General features: G+C 42.0%; 1 protein-coding gene across 4 annotated transcripts in view; it reads left to right on the top strand.

Annotated features, from left to right (window-relative positions):
• Positions 1–20,151, top strand: part of LRRC7 (leucine rich repeat containing 7) — a 380,755-nt gene that overhangs the window by 150,859 nt on the left and 209,745 nt on the right. For all 4 annotated transcript variants that reach the window (XM_043490855.1, XM_043490857.1, XM_043490856.1 and 1 more), the window contains exons 6-7: positions 10,484–10,573; positions 13,915–13,971. In XM_043490855.1, the coding sequence (XP_043346790.1) occupies positions 10,484–10,573; positions 13,915–13,971 (147 nt within the window). The remainder of the gene's footprint in view (positions 1–10,483; positions 10,574–13,914; positions 13,972–20,151) is intronic.

Raw genomic sequence — 20,151 nt, 5'->3', positions numbered from 1 at the left:
CGGGGCTTTCACTGCTCTTTAGCATTGTCTACGTGGATGTTACTGTGTGGAAAGCTAGTGCCTATAGTTTTATGCCCTTGCTTGCTGCTAAGTAACTAGCTGTGTAGACAGATCCAGGTTGTTGGAAAGGGGTCACTCTGGATGTTCATTTATGCGAGTCCCTTGGGTCGAATCTTCTGCAGCCATTATTCATGCCAGTAAATTGAAATAAAAGCCACAGAGAGGCTGTGCTGTATCATTGTTACTTGCATGTCAATGGGTGTGAATTCTATCCTGTCATCCACTTAGTGCCCAGCACAAAGTCTGATCACTCAATGGGCGGGGTGCATTTTACTCTGATTAAAAAATGCATTATTTTTAGATTACACAAATACAAATACTTACTTTCCAATTTTACATAACATATTTGAAAACCTTTCCTTCTTCTATGTGGATTCCAAACATGGGTTCGCATGTGCACCAGAGCCGGAACTGTTCGTAGTAGTGTCCATTGACTCGCACGTCACATGTCCGAGGATTTAAGGTCATGCAGGTCGACGCCACTCCAGTTCCCTCTTATCGCTGCATGGCCAGAATCAGAACCCTTGTTCCTCAGTGGTCCTAGCTTGCTACAAATACTGCCTTTTTCATCTTTTTTCCTTGTACATAGATTTTTCTTCTCTAGGTGTAGTTAGTTGTCCATTCAGATAGTTGCTAGTTGTTACCATTTTGGACTTTCCCTCCCTTTGTGGGACTCTTCCCCAGCCTGGGGACTATCATAGAAGATTAGGGTTGAAAGAGACCTCAGGAGGTCATCTAGTCCAACCCCCTGCTCAAAGTAGGACCAACCCCAACTAAATCATCCCAGTCAGGGCTTTGTCAAGCCGGGCCTTAAAAACCTCTAAGAATGGAGATTCCATCACCTCCCTAGGTAACCCATTCCAGTGCTTCACCACGCTCCTAGTGAAATAGTTTTTCCTAATATCCAACATAGACCTCCCCCACTGCAACTTGAGATCATTGCTCCTTGTTCTGTCAGGCAAGCCGGGTTTAAGTCCTGTGGTTCACGCCCTCGCTCCTTCTTTGTGTGCGACAAGCACCAGTTTGCCAGCAATGAGGTGGCAAAGTTTGCAGATGATACTAAACTGCTCGAGATAATTAAGATCAAAGCAGACTGTGAAGAACTTCAAAAAGATCTCACAAAACTAAGTGATTGAGCAACAAAATGGCAAATGAAATTTAATGGGGATAAATGTAAAGTAGTGCACATTGGAAAAAATAACCCCAGTTATACATACAATATGATGGGGGCTAATTTAGCTACAACTAATCAGGAGAAAGATCTTGGAGTCATCATGGATAGTTCTCTGAAGACGTCCACGCAGTGTGCAGTGGCAGTCAAAAAAGCAAATGGGATGTTAGGAATCATTAAAAAAGGGATAGAGAATAAGACGGAGAATATCTTATTGTCCTTATATATATCTGTACCCAAGATGTGGGTGCACCATGGATTTATATAAGGCCTGTCTTTAGCACTTAGGGTGTTCACAAAATGCATGGCACCAGTGAAGGCTTATCTGAGATGTTGAGAGGTCCAAATTTTCCCGTATCTCAACGACTGGCTCATCAAGGACAGATCTCCAGAGCAAGTGCAAAGGAACTTGATCTGATGCATTCCACCTGCCGCAATCTGGGTCTGTTGATAAACATGCAAAAGTCCATGTTAATGCCAGACCATTACATAGAATTTATCAGAACAATTCTTGACTCCATGCGGGCCAGGGCCTTCCTTCCAGAAGCATGATTTCAGGCCATGTCAGACCTGATCTCCCATGTAAAGAACCACCCGCTCACCACGGCGTACACTGCCTGCAACTGCTGGGCCACATGGCTTCCTGCATGTATGTGTTCAGTCATGCTCGACTTCATCTACGGCCTCTGCAAGTGTGGCTGGCCTCGGTCTATATCCCCAGCAGGCACGCCCGGGACCGAGTGGTCACAGTTCCAAACCACATCCTTCTGTCCCTGGACTGGTGGCTGGATCCCAAGTCGGTGCTGTAGGGAGTTCTCTTTGTGACCCCGTCACTGATCCTGGTCTCAGATGCATCGGATCTGGGCTTCGGGAACCCACTTGGGCAAGCTCAGCATACAGGGTAGTTGGTTTCGACATGATCTAGCCCTTCATATCAACATCAGGGAGCTCAGAGCAGTTTGTCTGGCCTGCAAGGCTTTGTTGCCTCACCTAAAAGGCAAGGAGGTGCAGGTCCTGATGGACAATATCGCCACAAAGTATTACATCAACAGTAAGCATGGTGCCAGGTCTTCGGCCCTTTGTTGGGAGGTGCTTAGCCACTGGGACTTTTATGTGCGGCATGCCATTCATCTGGTAGCCGCACACCTACCTGGAAGCAAGAATTTACGATCTTGGCAGATCGTATCAGCAGGACCTTCTTATCTCGCCACGAATGGTCGCTCCATCTGGAGGTGGTCATACTAATCTTTAACAGGTGGGGGACTCTCCAAGTGGACCTGTTTGCATCCAGGTGGAACTGAAACTGCCATATGTTCTGTTCTTTGCAGGGAAGGGACAACGGCTCCCTGTCAGATGCCTTCTTGATTCCATGGTTAGGAGTGCTGCTGTATGCCTTCTCTGTGCCATTAATCCACAGGATCCTGGTAAAGGTAAAGATGTTCGCTTTGTCCTACATCCTGATAGTCCTAGCGTGGCCTCGCCAGCACTGATTCATCATGCTGCTAAGTCTTTCGGCCGCCACCCCGCTGCAGCTGCCTCTTCGGCTGGATCTGCTGTCCCAGAGCCACGGCAATCTGTTGCATCCAAACCTGGTGGCACGGTACTTGACAGCTTGGCTACTGCATGGCTAAATTTGGATGAATGGGCGTGTTCTGCTGGTGTCTAACGGGTTTTTGCTGGGCAGCAGGAAACCCTCCACCAGGACAACCTACTTGGGAAAATGGAAATGATTCACGTGTTGGGCCTCAAATTGGCACATTTAGGCTGAAGAGACCCTGTTGCAGGATATCTTGGACTATTTGCTGCATGTTAAGCTCCAGGGCCTGTCCGTCCCTCTCTTTGGTCAAAGTCCACCTGGCGGCCATTTTAGCATTCCACCCTCCGTTTCAAGGCAGGTCGGTCTTCGCCCATCCTATGGTGACACAGTTCTTGAAAGGTCTGGAGTGCCTCTACCCACACGTCCGGGACCCAGTTTCCCCATGGGACCTGCATCTTGTGCTGTCAAGGCTCATGGGCCCTCCCTTCAAACCCTTGGCTTCCTGCTCCCTCCTGCTTCTTTCCTGGAAGGTTTCTTTATTGGTCACTATAACTGTGGCCCTCAAGGTATCTGAGATCAGGGCTCTCACCTGGGAGCTGTCTTCTAAGACTTCTATACAGTCTTCTACAAGGATAAGGTCCAGTTGCGCCCACACCTGGCATTTCTGCACAAAGTCATTTCCCAGTTTCATACTGGTCAGGACATATACTTACCAGTCTTCTGACCCAAGCCTCATGCATAAGATGAAGAATGCAGGCTGCATACCCTGAAAGTCAGTCATGCGTTGGCCTTTTACATAGAGAGAACAAAACGGTTCCATAAGTCAACGCAGTTGTTCGTTGCTGTCGCAGAAAGAATGAAGGGTTTCCCTGTGTCTGCCCAAAAAATATCATCATGGATCATAGCCTGCATCTGCTACTGTTATGAGCTGGCAAAGGTGCCTCTGCCGACGATTGTGACAGCTCACTCAACTAGGGTGTTGGCATAATTGGCTGCCTTCCTGGTGCAGGTATTGATCCAAGAAATCTGTCAGGCTGCTACCTGGTCATTCATCCACACATTTGCATCTCATTACGTGCTTACCCAGCAAGCTCGAGATAACCTTGGCTTTGGCAGAGCAGTATTGCAAGCGGCAAGACTGTGAACTCTGAACCCACCTCCATGGATATTGCTTTTGAGTCACCCTCGAATGGAATTGCAATGAGCAAGCACTCGAAGAAGAAAAAGCAGTTACCCACCTTTTCATAACTACTGTTTTTCAAAATGTGTTGCTCATGTCCATTCCATTACCCGCCCTCCTGCCCCTCTGTCAGAGTTGTTGGTAAGAAGGATCTGAGAGGGCGTAGGGCTGGTGGCGTCTGATGTACTGCTGCTTGAGTGCAGCACTCCAGAGGGCACCACGGCCGACTCTACGGATATCGCTAAGGCAAAAATCTCCAACAACTGCACACGTGGGCACATGTACACTTAGAATGGAATGGACATGAGCAGCACATCTTGAAGAACAACAGTTCTGAAAAATTGAGTAACCAGTTTTTTTCAACACCTTTTGGATGAGGGCAAATCAGTGGCCAAAGTAGCCCTTGAAGCCGCAGTCGATGCTGCTGATGCTGTCTCCCACTTCCTGGCTTCTGGACTGGTGCTCCGCCGTGACTTCTGGCTGCAGTCCAGCGGTTTCCTGAAGGAGGTCCAAATCACACTTGAGGACCTCACTTTTGATAATCAAAAACTGTTCAGTGACAAAACTAATAAATCTTTAAGGGAATGGAGGGACTCTCAGGCCACCCTCCGGTTGCTGGGCCTCTATACCTCTGCCCCTACCTACAGGTGGCACTGGTCGTCTTTCTACTGCCTCTACCTCGGCTGCCTCTTCCTATCCTTAATGTGAAACCCTAGGCAGAACTTTTGACACCTTCCACGGGAACTGAGAATCCTCCTCCACTTCCCAGATTCCGCTACCAGTCACCTTTGGGTGTTTGCCCACAACTGGGGCAAAATCACCACCGATCTTTGGGTGTTGGACATCTTTTGACATGGCTACCTGATCAAATGCCCTCTCTTTCCCTTCTCACCACTCTTGCCTGGGCCACTCAGGGGATCCCTCCCCACACCATTTTCTCCAATAGGAAGTGGATGCCCTCCTCCAGAAGGGTGCCTTAGAGCACATTCCACGGTGCTGCCATGGCTTCTACTCCTCCTATATCCTTTTGCTGAAGAAGCAGGGAGGCCTCTGGACATCCAGTCCCTGAACAAATTTATTTGTAAATTCTGTTTTTGCGTGGTCACGCTCCGCCTTATCCTCCCAGGTCTTCTGCGTGGTGCCTGGTTCATGGCTCTTAATATGAAAAATGCCTACTTTCATATAAAAAAATGCATCCGATGAAGTGAGCTGTAGCTCACGAAAGCTTATGCTCTAATAAATTTGTTAGTCTCTAAGGTGCCACAAGTACTCCTTTTCTTTTTGCGAATACAGACTAACACGGCTGCTACTCTGAAACCAACACTTTCATATAGACACCCACCCTGCTCACTTCAAATTCCTATGCTTCATGGTGGGCACCTCCCATTATCAGTTCTGGGTCTTCCCTTTCGTGATTGGCACTACCCCCCATGTCTTCATGAAGGTTTCTGCAGGTTACATGTGTCAGGTTACATGTGTCAACTGGGACATTCCCTCTTCCACTACCTTGACAACTGGCTTCTTGTTGCAGCCTCCCATACCAGCCCTCTCATCAACATCTGGACCCTGTGTGCCCTGTTTGGCTACCTGGGTATCTGTATCAATGAGGACAAATGGGTGCTGCTCCCCATGCACAACCCTCACCTTTATCAGGACGTGTCTGGATTCTGTCGTGGCTTGCATCTTTTTCCCCTCGCACCGCTTTGCTGTCCTTACCACTCTTATTGCATAACTACACCACCGGTCATGCACATGCGTTTGCCAGTGCTTCTCCCTCTTAGGCCATATGACTGCCTGTACCACAGTCACTCCGTTTGCTCGCTTGCATATTCCAACTGTAGCTATGCTCAACCTATGACCTGCAAAGGGACGCTCTCACCAAGTTTGTACTCATCCTCCCTTTGTCCTGGCCTCCTTGTCCTGGTGGTGCAACCCATCCACAGTCCTTACGGGCATTCTGTTCGCACTTCCTATGACTCACTCTACTCTCACCACTGATGCCTCGCTAGCGGGCTGGGGAGCCCATTTGGACAGTTGCATGGCTCAGGGCCTCTGGTCATCCCGAGAGGCAAGGATGCACATCAACATCCCGGAACTACGTGCCATTCGCTTTGCCTCCCGGGCCTTTCTGCCACTCCTCCATTTCTGCCATGTCCAGGTGTTGTCCAACAACATGGCGGCGGTCATCTATGTCAACAAGCAAGGCGAGGCCTGGATCCCCTCCCTCTGTGCAAAGGGCATTCTCCTTTGGAATTGGTGCCTCCAGTATAGCATCACCCTCCATGTTGTATACCTTCCCTGCTTGAGCAATGTCCTTGTGGTCCAACTCAGTCACTCCTTCCATGCCAATCATGAGTGGCAACTCCACGACCTGCTCCATTTTTCACCAATGGGGCATGCCTTGACCTCTTCGCCATGACAACCAACCACAAACTTCTGCTCTTCTACCGCCTTTACTCCAGCTTTCAGGGAGACGCCTTTCTTATTCCCTGGACCAACGTGCTCTGTTATGCCTTCCCGCCCATTCCCCTGCTTCCCCAGGTCCTGCGCAAGATCTGGCGGGATTGGGCAATAGTTGTCATCACCTCCACATGGTGCATCAGCGAACTGGGTAGCCATGATGATGGGACTGCCCTTCACCATCCTCCACTGAGACAAGGTCTCCCTATGCCTTCATCCTAAATTCCTTCCCAAAGTGGTCTCTCCATTCAACCAGCATGCTGCACTCCCTGCTGAGCACTAGCTTTCTACCTCCAGCACACCCGTGACTTCTGCGCCTCCTCTAGTCTCTTCCTTGCCATCGCTGACCGCGGTTGAGGCTGCACTCTCTCATCACAGAATCTCTCCCCCTGCATTGTGGACTGCTTCCTCCCCCCGCTCCACATGGGCTCATGCTGCCACATCAGCTTTCCTTATAGACATCACATGGCAGGACATGAGTCGGGCAGCCACTTGGTCCTCCATCCAAATCTTTACCACTCATTATGCCCTCACCCTGCTGCGGTGGCGGATGCGGCTGTTTGCTGCACCATCCTTCTGACTTCAGATAGGGACCACATATTTCAAAGAACCTCCAGTTACAGTAAGTAACCTTCTGTTACTATTCTTCCAAGGTCCCAATCCTGCAAAGATTTACAAGTAAGTATGTTCCTAGGTCTTTGGACCCAAGTTTTGAGTTTAAGATTTTCTACTTTTCCCCTGCAAAAATTGATAACATAAACATACCAAACAACGCAGAATGCAGTATCGTGCTATTTTTGATGCTTGATGTCAAAGCAAGCCTGAAAGCATGAGTAAAGGGAAAAGTAATGTTCGAACATATTATAAGGTAATTCAAAATGGACATTTAAATGTTTTAAAACTTCAACTCTGGGAATGCGTTACTAGTTAGTATGCAATAGATGCAACAGATAAGCAAAGAGCTCTTTAATAGCATATAACATTCAAATTAATGGGTTTTATGCACAAGCACAACTGCAGAATCAGGGTCTAAGACTATTGTATAGGACCTGTGCAAGCTAGGAAAAAAGAGATGGCTGAAATGTTGATAATAGCATGTTTCAGGTGCTCATTAAATGTAATTTTTTGTTTTGTGGTATATTTGTGTGGTTTCCTGCAGTAGATTTTATTGTCCAAAGATTTGTTCTAAAATTACATTGACATTTTAAATGTACATATATGTTCTTTTAATGATTGTGGATTTTAAAGTCTGTAAATGTAGCTTTCAGATTATTAACCTTTGACAAAAAAATGCAATGGAGCGTACTGAGTTATTGATCTATATATTATGATTTGCCCTATAGCGTATTACGAAGACACTCAAAATGAAACACTGATATAAAGAAAAGATGAAATCTTGTGTTAATTGAGTTATTTGACCAAGGACTCAAAATTCATTCCTCTATTAATCTGACACCTAAAACTGGTTATAAATTAAACGATCACATTTTGAAAAATATGTGCCTAATCTTGCAAACCCTGACTTATGTAAAGACTGTCACATGCATAAAGGTTTCTCCAATCAGGCCCCTAGTTCATACAGAATATATGGTGTGGTAGATTGTTTTAAAATGTATGCTAGGGTTCATTTATAATTGCCAGATTATAGTGTCATAATAAAAAATTGTAAGAGATAATGTAATATTTGAGCTCTTTGATGTGACATTGTTTGGCTTGGCATCTGTAGCATCTTTTTCATTATTCTGAGGTATAAGACCTTCTATTTAATGGGCTTGGTTCTACATGGTGTTAAGTACAATGGCTCAATCTAACAGAACAGTTGTAATCCCATTAAAGTCAGTGGCTAAATGCTTAATTTTCCCACCTCAATATTATCTAAATAATGTATTGTTGTATGGAATTTCCTTGGGTTACCTAACCAATTTACCGAGATAACTCCATTCTGCTCAAACAGTGACAGGATTTGCATGCCACCAGATTGAAAATGTTGTGCATTCTGCACCCTGTTGTTGCTTTAAAAGTGCCATTTTCCCCGAACATGTGTGGCTGCCTATTCCCCGAACAGTGGTAGTCCTGGGCAAGCAGTTTATTTTGTGCCAATCTCTCTTGCCTACATCTGATGCTGGGAGGATGCTTGTGGATGGAGAGCCAATGGAAAGATCTCTAGGGATACGTCTACACTGCAATTTTTAGCCCTGCAGCCTGAGCCCTGTGAATGTAAACCCATGGCAATTGACCTGGGCTCTGAGACTTGCTGCTCCGGGAATTTTACTGCAGTGTAGACTTACCCTAGGAGACTGTTCTACCCAGCAGCCCAATGGCTGCTCTAAGTTGTGCAGAGGGCCAGTTTAGCTTACCTTGGCTGGCCCAGGGTTGGGATATTTGGCTCTGACCCACCTTTGTCTCCCTCCTCACAGCATGACTCAGCTTAGTAATGAGCCCAAAGTTCTCAGCAGCAACAGGATCTCACCACTTCTCAAAAGTAAGAACAGGTGTTCACATGGCACTTTTGTGGCCGGCGTTGCAACGTATTTATATGCCAGAGATGCTAAACATTCTTATGCCCCTTCATGCTTTGGCCACCATTCCAGAGGACATGCTTCCATGCTAATGATGTGTGTTAAAAATAAAATGTGTCAATTAAATTTGTGACTGTACTCCTTGGGGGCAGAATTGTATGTCTCCTACTCTGTTTTATCTGCATTCTGCATATATTTCATGTTATAGCACGCTCAGATGATGACCCAGCACACGATCATTTTAAGAACATTTTCACAGCAGATTTGGCAAAATGCAAAGAAGGTACTGATGTGAGATTTATAAAAATAGCTACAGCACTCACCAAAGAAGTGAGAATCTTAAGAATCTGAGGTGCCTTCCAAAATCTGAGAGGGACGAGGTGTGGAGAATGCTTTTAGAAGTCTTAAAAGAGCAACACCCTGATGTGAAAACTACAGAACCCAAACCACCAAAAAGGAAAATGAACCTTCTACTGGTGGCATCTGACTCCGATGGTGAAAATGAACATGCATCAGTCTGCACTGCTTTGGATCATTATCAAGCTGAACCCATCATCAGCGTGGAAGCATGTCCTCTGGAATGGTGGTTGAAGCATGAAGGGACATATGAATCTTTAGCACATCTGGCTAAAATATCTTGCAATGACAGCTACAACAGTGCCATGTGAATGCCTGTTCTCACTTTCAGGTGACAGTGTAAACAAGAAGCAGGCAGCATTATCTCCTGCAAATTGTAACCAACCTTGTTTGTCTGAGTGATTGGCTGACCAAGAAGTAGGACTGAATGGACTTGTAGGCTCTAAAGTTTACATTGTTTTATTTTTGAAGGCAGGTTTTTTGGTACATAATTCTACATTTGTAAATTCAACTTTCATTATAAAGAGATTTCACTACAGTACTTGTATGAGATAAATTGAAAAGTAATTTTTTTTGTTTTTTACAGTGCAAATATTTGTAATAAAAAATAAATATAAAGTGAGCACTGTACACTTTTTATTCTGTGTTGTAATTGAAATTAATATATTTGAAAATGTAGTAAACATCCAAAAATATTTAAAATAAATGGTATTCTATTGTTGTTTAACAGCATGATTAATCATGATTAATTTTTTTAATGGCTTGACAGCCTTAATGTATATACAATTATGTTACTACCTTTATAATCAAAAGACATGCTATATCCTAGAGAAATAGAGCCCCACTCAAGAAGTTATGAAAAGTGAAGTACTCAGCATATGCTTGCCATTTCAGTAAAAAAAAAAATCCTCTGGTAAAAAGCTTAAAGTAGGACAAGAGAGAAGGATGAAGCCACTTTAATGTGTCAGGCACATAAATTTCATCCTGTGACAGTAACAGGGAAAAGTTGTGTGCTGTTTGTTTTAATAACAAGCAAAAATGCTATCTGTAACAATTTTCTCTATAAATTCTTTTTTTTTATAAGGTGTGTAGCTAAGGGGTGTGAGGGTGGAGAACTTATGCTTCTCCATAGAGATTTAAATTTGCATTGTTTCTATAGCAACCCAGATTCAAGGACTAAATCTTTAACTTCTCTTTAGGCTGCCAGATGGTTTCACGCAGCTTCTAAACTTGACCCAGCTCTACCTAAATGATGCCTTTCTGGAGTTTCTTCCAGCTAACTTTGGAAGGTAAGTTAATTGTTAAACCACATTACCACTTCACAAGCAATTGATTTAGTTTTAAAAGATCATTTAGAAACGGTGTGCATGAAAAACAGAAAATATATGATTGTTGGTCCCTGCAATCCAGTTTTGATGAATGATAGGAGGCAGGAGTGGAACTGGTTTCAGCTGGGTGGTTGGGGAAGAGATCCTGAGTAGTGTGGAGCTGTTAAGTGAGTTATGAAGAGACAATATGGGAAGAGGAATAGTTAAGCTACAGGACAGTAGAATAACAGCAGTTAGATTGATGACCTCCAGAACTAGCTAGTGTGTGCCAGCACTGTGTAAGTGCTTCTCTTTACTTGTTCTTGACCAAAAGTGACTGCTACTTTTTGGCCAAAAGGGCAGAAGGAACAAAGTAGGATCGGTTCTGGTAATGTCTGTTTCTGGTTGCTTCCTCTGGTGAGGAACCCAAGGGTTGCTGGTCAGGAAGAAAGAGCAAAATTAAATGAGTATGGCAAAGTGAGCAAAGTAGAGATGTGAAAGTGAGATCCAGAGAAGAAAGAGGAAAAAAGGGAATATAGACTGATTCAGATAGATACAGAGAAGAAACAAACAGAGTAGTAGGAAGACAAAGCTGAGAAAATAGAAAAACAGAAAACCCAGGAGGAGGGGAAAAAAAACAAGAAATAAGAGAAGTTGGAGCAGGAGATGCTTAAAAAAAAAGCTGAGTCTGCAGAAACAGGGTAGCAAGTACAGTTTGAGTATTGGCAACAAGGATGTTGGAAATGCACTATTGCTCACTTTGCCCTTGGAAACAGCCTTGAATTTGGCTAGCTCATTGACCCATACCATACATTGTGTACATACAGTAAATATGTAAAGTACACTTACCCAGGACTGGCTCTAGGCACCAGCAAAGCAAGCATGGGCTTGGGGCGACACATTTCCAGGGGTGGCATTCCGGCCACCCTTTTTTTCCCCCCGGCCCCGCTGAGTCAACCAATGAGCCCCTGCGTGGGGTGGGGCGGCAGGCTTGGCGCGGGGGTCCCGCCCCGGGGCAGTCCCTGCCCTGGCCCTCCGTCACGAGGGAGCGGGGCGATGCAGCTCCTCCCCCCTGCCTGCCCTGCCACACGTGTCACAAGCGGCGGAGGAGTTGGAGCCGAGTGGAGTGGAGCCTGGGATCGGGGCAGGACCCGCGGCCGGTAAGGGACCCGCTGCCCTGGGCGGCTCGGTGCTGGGTGGGCGCTCCTGGTCCGCCCCCTCCCCGTGGCTGACCCGCCCCCCAGCCGCTCTGTCAATTACTGTCCCCTCTGCGGGGGTGGGGCTGGGTCTGAGATTGGGCTGGGGGCCCACGGGAGGGATGTACAGCCCCAAACACCTCACTTCAAACACTGCTATAGCATTACGCATTCTTTTAACATTACCAGTATCAGTAACTTCTGGTGAGCACAGTTTCTCAAAACTAAAATTACTAAAAAATTATTTGAGGTCCACCATGTTTCAGAATCTTTTGTCAGGACTTGCATTAATTTCAATTGAAAGTACCATTGCAAAAAATTAGATTTCACTGAATTATTAAAAGACTACACAAGTATAAAAACCAGAAAAATTCAGTTCCTATAAATGCTTTTAATTTATGGGAAACTGGATGCACTGGAAGACACTAACGTTTTTCATTACAGTGTATAGTTGAACCCAAATTTGTTTATAATTGTGATTTTGTTAAAATTAAATGAGTACACTAGTAGGAAATTGTTTTATTTCACTAACTACAAATTCTCTGTTTTCATTTTTTTTTCATTTTAAATAGTCAAAAGAAACAAAAAAAAACATTGCAAATTGCAAACATGTAAAAGCCAAGAAAAAAAAGGGGGTGGGGAGTGGCCAAAATAGTTTTTTGCTTGGGATGGCAAAAAACCTAGAGCCGGCCCTGCACTTACCTTATGTGTTGAGGATATAGAAAATGTGATACATGGTGGTGTGGTATAAAGGTTTTATCAGTTTGGGATGATCATACTATTCATGAGTGGTGAAGCCACAAGTTACTTACGCAGATGAGCTCAAATGAATTTTTACAAAATCTTTCATGCTTTTGTAAGCTGCAAAACACATTTCAGAAAAAAATATTTTAGGAAAATTTTTCGATTATTTTTTAAAAAAAAATGTATTGGGAGTATTTCTTGTAACCTTCTGCGTATAAAGCTGGTTGCCTTAGTTACCATGAGTCTGATTGTACAGGACTCAGCAGGAGCCACAAAAGCTCTGATAATAACTTAAAATAGTTTTTCTATACATAAAAAAGTCATGACTTCAAAGTCTGTTATTTTTACAGTTGAGCTTATAATTAGGCTTTATTTGCAGGCCTAATTATCGCAACAGTTAACTCTCCACAGATTCTCTACACCTGAAATTGTAGGACTTTGGGTCAGGAATAGAGATCCCTTGGCTCCTATACCCTTCACCACTGGGGTTAATAATGATCTAAGATAAAATAACCCAGGAATAGTGGCATGATTTGAAGTCCATTGAAGTCAATGGGTGGCATTTGATGTCACCATGGCTGAGCACTGGAACAAACCCTTAAAGCCAAACACTCTTGAGTTCTAGTCCTGGTTTCTCAACCCCCATTTTGTGTGTCCCAGTTTTGTGTCCATTTTCCCATTTGTGAACTTACTGTTCTACCTCAAAGTTTGTTGTGAGTATTCATAAGTTAATGTTTGTACAATGTTTTGAAGATGCAAATTACTGCAGTATAGAGACCCTAATTCAATACAGCACTTATGCTCATGGCGAACTGTAAGCTTGTGCTTCAATCCCATGAAAGTCAATGGGGATCTGTGTTGGGGAAGCAGTTTGCCTGTGTGTAGTCAGTTGTAGGATCAAGGCCCAAAAATGCAAAAAGATATTGTGATCTCTACAAAAATGTGTGTAAACTTGTGAACTGTCATTCAAAATGCCATGCATCTGTGTAAGTGCTCTAAATATTTTAAACAATTTTAACCCTTTTACATGGGTATTCATGATTTTCCAGAACAAAACCTATCGCCAGTAATCAAAGCTTGATGCAACTTAAGCTGAAGTTGGTTACTATTACAGAATTGGAAATATTTGTGGTAAATTAAGTTTCACTATATTTCTCCTGTATAAATAATCAGCAAAAATTGATTCAGAATTATTTCTAGCAACTGACACATGATAGTACTTTCCAGCAGAGACTGGCCAGGTACATAAAAATAATGTAATGCAAATACATAGCTAAATCTTTTTGTTCTGGAATAAACAGTTCTCCAGTCATTCTTATTGGTTTCAGAAGTATTTTCTCACTTGAATGTATTAATCATATTGTTTTATATCGGTATTTCTAGACTTGTCAAATTGCGTATCTTGGAGTTAAGAGAAAATCATTTGAAAACTCTACCAAAGTAAGTGAGACTTAATGTTTTTTTTAACTGAATTCTGTCCTGAAGTTCACAAACAATGTAAAATATTTCTACTGATAATTGTGCAATCTGGTTGACTTATTTTTATGTAAGTTATTTATTGTCTGTTGTCTAAAGAAACTATATATTTATGGAATATGTTAGACAAGAAGTTGTTGTGCATGCAAGTTGTTGTGCCTGCAAGCGGTGAGCAAATCACACAAGGAGGGGGATGGAGACAGGTAAAACGTTACTTCCCAAATTAATGTGTATAATCCAATACGCATCATTTTAAAATTTAAAACCTAAACAAAATTTGCAAATGAAGGATGCAGAAGTTAGGGCAAAACACTCATGATCTTAGATTAGGCAACAATACTTTATTCATAAGATAGCTAACTGTTCAGTAATTTGTTGAAAATCAGTATTTATCAAACCTTGCTAGTGTCCCATTATATGTTACTTAATTTACCCTATAGGCAGCACTTTTAAAAAGAAATGCATATATCAAAATATCTTTTGAACATTAGAGATTTTAAGGGGAACATTTGCCTTCGTTTCTCTGATTACCTTTCTAATCTCTCATTGCTTTCAGTGGGTAGGTATCTGAGGGCAGAATTTGTCCCTGATATTTTCTAAAGGAAGATAACATTTTTTTGAGTTTGAAAGCAGATTTTTAACAATAGTTAGGAGTCATATTTATGTATAAAACTATTTCCGCTCTTCTAGAAATTATATAACTTTGGTAAAAGAAACAAGATGTTATGCTGTTACTGAGAAGGCATTAAAATATGGGCCCTGTCCAGCAAACTACATGTGCAGCCATTGAGGATTTGTCTGACCTGGAAGGCAATATTTATTCCTGTACACTAGACCAATTTTGCAGAAGTCAACCTCTTGTACGAAGGACTAATACAAAACCCAAATTTTCAACAGGCAGGAAACTCCTGCAACAATCAGCAACTCCTTGTAAATATTCTACACAATCATTTATTGTTTTTATGCTTTCAGCTACTGATGGTAAATTCATTTACTATCCAACTAATTTATACTATACTATGTCTATTTATATTTGACACTAATCACACAGCTCTTGTATGCCTTAATTAACTGAATCAGTTACAAATCATAGGTCTGATCATGCAGTATTTTCATACCCAAAATGTTCATTGAGGTCAGTGGTTGTTTTGAGTGTTCAAGAATTCATGATCAGCTCTCTCCAATAGAACTTATACTATTAATGGTAGTCTATATCTCTGACCCAGTCCTACTCCCATTGAAGTCAATGAGAGTTTTGCCATTGATTTCAATTGCAGCAGGATTGGGTGCAGATTGTGTGCTGTCACAATTAATGCTAGGAATTAGCATATTTCATAGCTTGGGCTGATCTTATCACACACACCAGGGCTTCTGGAGGGGAATGGAGGGATGTAAGGAGTACACACACATTCTCCTCTCCCACCCCCCAACTCCCTGTGTACTGCCCTGCCATCCCCCTCTTTCTCAGGGATTCCCTGCATCCCCACAATATCCGTTCACGACAGTCGCTTGTGTCTCCCCATTCTTCCTGACATACCAGTATATTGTGTGCACCCCTATTTCCACTTTCTTCCCATACCAGGGGCTCTGTGTGCCCCCCTTCTCCCATACCAGGTTCCCTCAATCTTCCCCTCTTTTCCCCTATATTCCCTATTTCCCCCATCCTCCCAAACCAGAGTCCTCCAACCTCCTCTTCAGCAGGGATTCTGTGTGCCCCATTCTCCCCTATTCTATGGGGCTCTGTGGCTTCCCTTTCTCCATTTGAAGGTCACCTATTCCCCCCTTTACAGGAGTGCTGTGTGCAATCTTATTCCCCCCTTTTTACCTCATGCCTCCCATTTTTCCCTACCCCTATACCAGGGTCTTCCAATCTTCCCCCACCTGGGATTCTGTGTGCCCCCCCATGCCAGTGTCACTCATTCCTTCCATGGCAAGGGTTCAGTGTGAACCCTCATTTTTCCCATTCCTCCCCACCCTGATGGCTAGAGCTCTGTCTTCCTCCCATTTTTTGTTTCACCCCTGTTTCTACTTCACCCTTGTGCTAGTGTCTCTGTCTGCCCCCTTCCCCATCTCCCCCCATCAGGGGTTCTATATGTCCCACAGCAGTGTCCTCCATTCTACCCCCATGCCAATGGCTGTGTGCAAACCCCAATTCTCCCTTCCTCCTCCCCCTTCCCCACCATTATTCTTGTTTCTGCCCAGGAAATAAGTAATTTGGGGTATCAACATGTTAAACTCTATTGGGAAGATGAGCAGAAACGAGTTAGGAGCATTGTTATGCTGGAAGGAAGTTCTTTGATCTATAGATAATTCATAGATTCCAAGGCTAGAAGGGACCCTTATGATCATTTAGTCTGACCTCCTGTATAACACAGGCCATAGAAGTCCTGTATAATAGAAGCCCAAAATAATTCCTAAAGCATGTCTTTTAGAAAAACATCTAATATTGATTTAAAAATTGTCAGTGATGGAGAATCCACCGTGAGCCCTGGCAAATTGTTTCAATGATTGATTGCTCGCACTGTTAAAAATGTATTCTTCATTTCCAGTCTGAACACCTTATTTCCAGTCTTATTACAGAGATGCTTGAGGTGTGGCTATGCTAAAGAGCTGGCAGAGGCTTTGTGTGTCTCCCATTTTTCCCTTTTTGGTTTTCTGATTTTCATCACAATCAATAGAGTTCTGGCTATTGACGCTTGGAACATTCCCCTGGAATTTTGGAATTGATTGGATGCAGCATCCAAAAGTTATTGCATTACAGACAGACAGAGAAATACCACTAGGTTGAGTGTAGGGCCTTCATAAACTTAGCCAGTTATTACTATTTATTTATGTATATGTTTATTTACTTCTATAATGAATTATGTTTTACAGGCAGACTTCTAGTTTCTAGGATGGTGATTCTATTTAGAAGACTCACAGTGTAGCGTGTGTTCTCAATAAATTCAATACTTCAAAACAATAAAACAATACCTTTTTTGAGCATGATAGGTATAATTTTATTCCCACATTGTGTTTTTGCCATTAATTAATTGTTTTGTAAACATAATTATGTGAATAAGATATTTCTGGTTTTGTGAATGCTGCACTGACTCTTGTAAAACAGTGAGGAAATTCTAGTTGTCTATATATGTCCTCTGCTCTTTGCTATGGCAGAAAGTATTTATATACCCTGCTAGGAAGACCTGGAAATGAATACTATTTCCCTATGTAAATGACTTATTTGAAGTTTGTAGCTAAAACTATCAGAGAAGTGGGAAATCTACGTTATGAAATGTTATAAGGTGAAGTTCACCTGAGGTAGAGGACATTGGCAAAAGGTCATTTCTGCTTCACTTTGGGACTGTAGGTAGAGTGGCCATGTAAGGTTACTTTTGCACCACCTTTATGCCATAGAAGAGTTTTCTGTGTAAGGGAACAAATGAGATGTCCCAGTGTAGTGGATTGCCTCCCATTAAAACATAGGCTGTAAGTAGCAGCCAGAGGGATACACTGCAACCTCTTGTCCTGTTTCCAGGTTAATAGGTGAATTCCGTCTTATGCTTTGCTCAAATTCAGCACAGTTAATGGGGGTATATATAGAAAATAACAGAAAGAAAAGGAGTACTTGTGGCACCTTAGAGACTAACAAATTTATTAGAGCATAAGCTTTCGTGAGCTACAGCTCACTTCATCGGATGCATTTGGTGGAAATGTTTTTTTTTTCCACCAAATGCATCCGATGAAGTGAGCTGTAGCTCACGAAAGCTTATGCTCTAATAAATTTGTTAGTCTCTAAGGTGCCACAAGTACTCCTTTTCTTTTTGCGAATACAGACTAACACGGCTGCTACTCTGAAACCAGAAAATAACAGGTAACTGAAGACCATTAGACAATAGACCCTGTCATGAGGGAATGGGTGAGTACTATTGCTGGAGTCTGTGAAACAGAGGGGCCTGGGAATGTGGCACACATGGAGATTGTGGCAGCCGGAGGGAGGGTGGATTATGGGAATGCAGGCTTTTCTGGTGTTCTGATTTGCACCAAAATCAATGGTGTTTCAAAGTTGTTATGTTACAGACAAAGAGAGAAATGCCTCAAGTTGAATGCTTTGCTCGGGAAATAAACGTAGCATTATTATGACAAGTATACAGTGTCTAACTGAAAGGCGTGTCTGTCTGTTAAAAGAAGTAGTATTATAAATCAAAATATTCCTTAACATAGCTGTACAAAAAGTCATCTGGATCTTTCATCTATGGGCTTGAAAGGCTTACATTTTCATCCAGTAATTTGATGAGAGAATTTGGTAGTCAAGATTGAGTACACTATTGAGTAAGAGAATCTTGTTGTAGATGGAAATTATGTGAATGATTCTAATGGAAGGCAAGGCATGAAAAGGAGAGAAAAGAGAATTTCATTTTGAGAAATGTAGTTTTGAGTATATTTTTTTAAACATGCTGTCTGACCATGCTTCCATTTAAATCAGCTTTTATCCATTTCCTAATAATAGGAGCTGGATTGCCTTTTTTCCCCTCTATTTCCATATTAAATATAATTTAGAAAAACCATTTGAGGTATAGATATGGGAGAGTAGAAGAAGATATTTGAAATTCTGCATGTGCTTACAGCTATCTTTGATATTTTGAAGCAAATATTTGGATTCTTGGCATAGATAAGTATTAAGTACTTTTTGTTTATCTAGTTTAACAATTGCAATATATCACACAAGTTTACAGTTCAAGATTTCTATTGAGTAAAATGTATCCATGGTAACTGACTATAAAGGGATATTAAGTTATTTGCATTAACTGTTTCTTGCTGAAAGGCGGCTTTCTATTCAAGCAATAAATCTCCAGCATATTTATTTACTACAATTTACATGAAAATGTTCAGTGCTTTCTTTTTCTCTGTTGTTTTAAGATTATCAGAGAAGGACTGATGGTATCTAAAAGCATGCTCAAACATTCCAGTTTTTTTTCTGGATGCTTTTCTGATGGAAATTAGTGATGCATTGTGCAATAAAAGTGTTTTTTAAATTAAAAAAAACAGAATCTTTTTGACAAGCCTAAAGAACAGTCAGAATAATATATGAAACTGATCTCTTGTATATGGATAAGTAAATATCTTACTTTCATTTTAAAAGATAATATTTGGTGTTCCTGTCTTTTGTCTACAGTAATTTCTCTGACAGAAAACATTACAGAGTTAGATTTATAAAGTATAATCTTTTTTCCTTGTTTAATTAATTTGCATTGTACTTCGTACAAACATTCTGACAGGATTTTTACTGTAAATTACTCATTCATTTTTGTCTCATTTGCTTATTTAGTTATATTTCTTGCTATGAGCTTTTTAACATTTGGAAATATTAAGAGATTGGAAGCAGTTTAGAAATCATTGACTAATATTGAAAAATCACATCTAATATTATATTAGTGACCTAAATGGATACATAATGAAATTACAAAAGTATATTTTTTCCTTTGTTACATCTGTTAAATGCTTTGGGTAGTTTGAGCTTTTAACCAATAATTATGAAACTTAAACTATCTTCCTGTTTTAAGCAACATTACAAACTACTTCACAGGGCCATCTTTTGGTTTAGAAAAACAAACGAGAACTATTTCTTGATTCTATTTATACAAAGATATAATTCCTCTTTAATCATTGTAAGAATGTGCTATCTTAGTTAGCCCTCCCCCAAAGGGGTTAAATACAGAACACTGGGCAATGGCAAATAGTGACCTAAACAGCAACTGAAGTTGTACGTTGCACAGCAGTGGCTAACAGTCATCACCATCCAGGAATAAATCAAGTCTTTCCTTGTTTTATCAGTCCTTGGAAATTTAGTCTCAGAATGGTTGTGTGTTAAGCCTGTTCACTCCAACAGCCCTTTCACATATGGTCCTGCAGGGTTCTAGTCTGTTACCCTTTCTTGTGTAATGTGTATGTGAAGCCACTAGTTGAGATTGGGTGCTCTCCATAAATCAACTAACACATTTTTTGACGATTTTCAAAACCCATCCATCCCTTGTAACAGCGAAACAAACATGCAGAATTGCTGTTACGTAATTTATGGACAGCCCCATGGAAGGTGTTTTGGCCCAGTCCAATCGCACTGAAGTCAGTGGAAATATTTCTGTTGATATCAGTGGAGTTTGGATC

This window comes from Dermochelys coriacea, chromosome 8, assembly GCF_009764565.3.
Source record: "Dermochelys coriacea isolate rDerCor1 chromosome 8, rDerCor1.pri.v4, whole genome shotgun sequence".
Taxonomy (NCBI): domain Eukaryota; kingdom Metazoa; phylum Chordata; order Testudines; family Dermochelyidae; genus Dermochelys; species Dermochelys coriacea.
The sequence above is the reverse complement of the archived record's forward strand: the minus strand, read 5'-3'. Positions and strand labels throughout refer to the sequence as shown.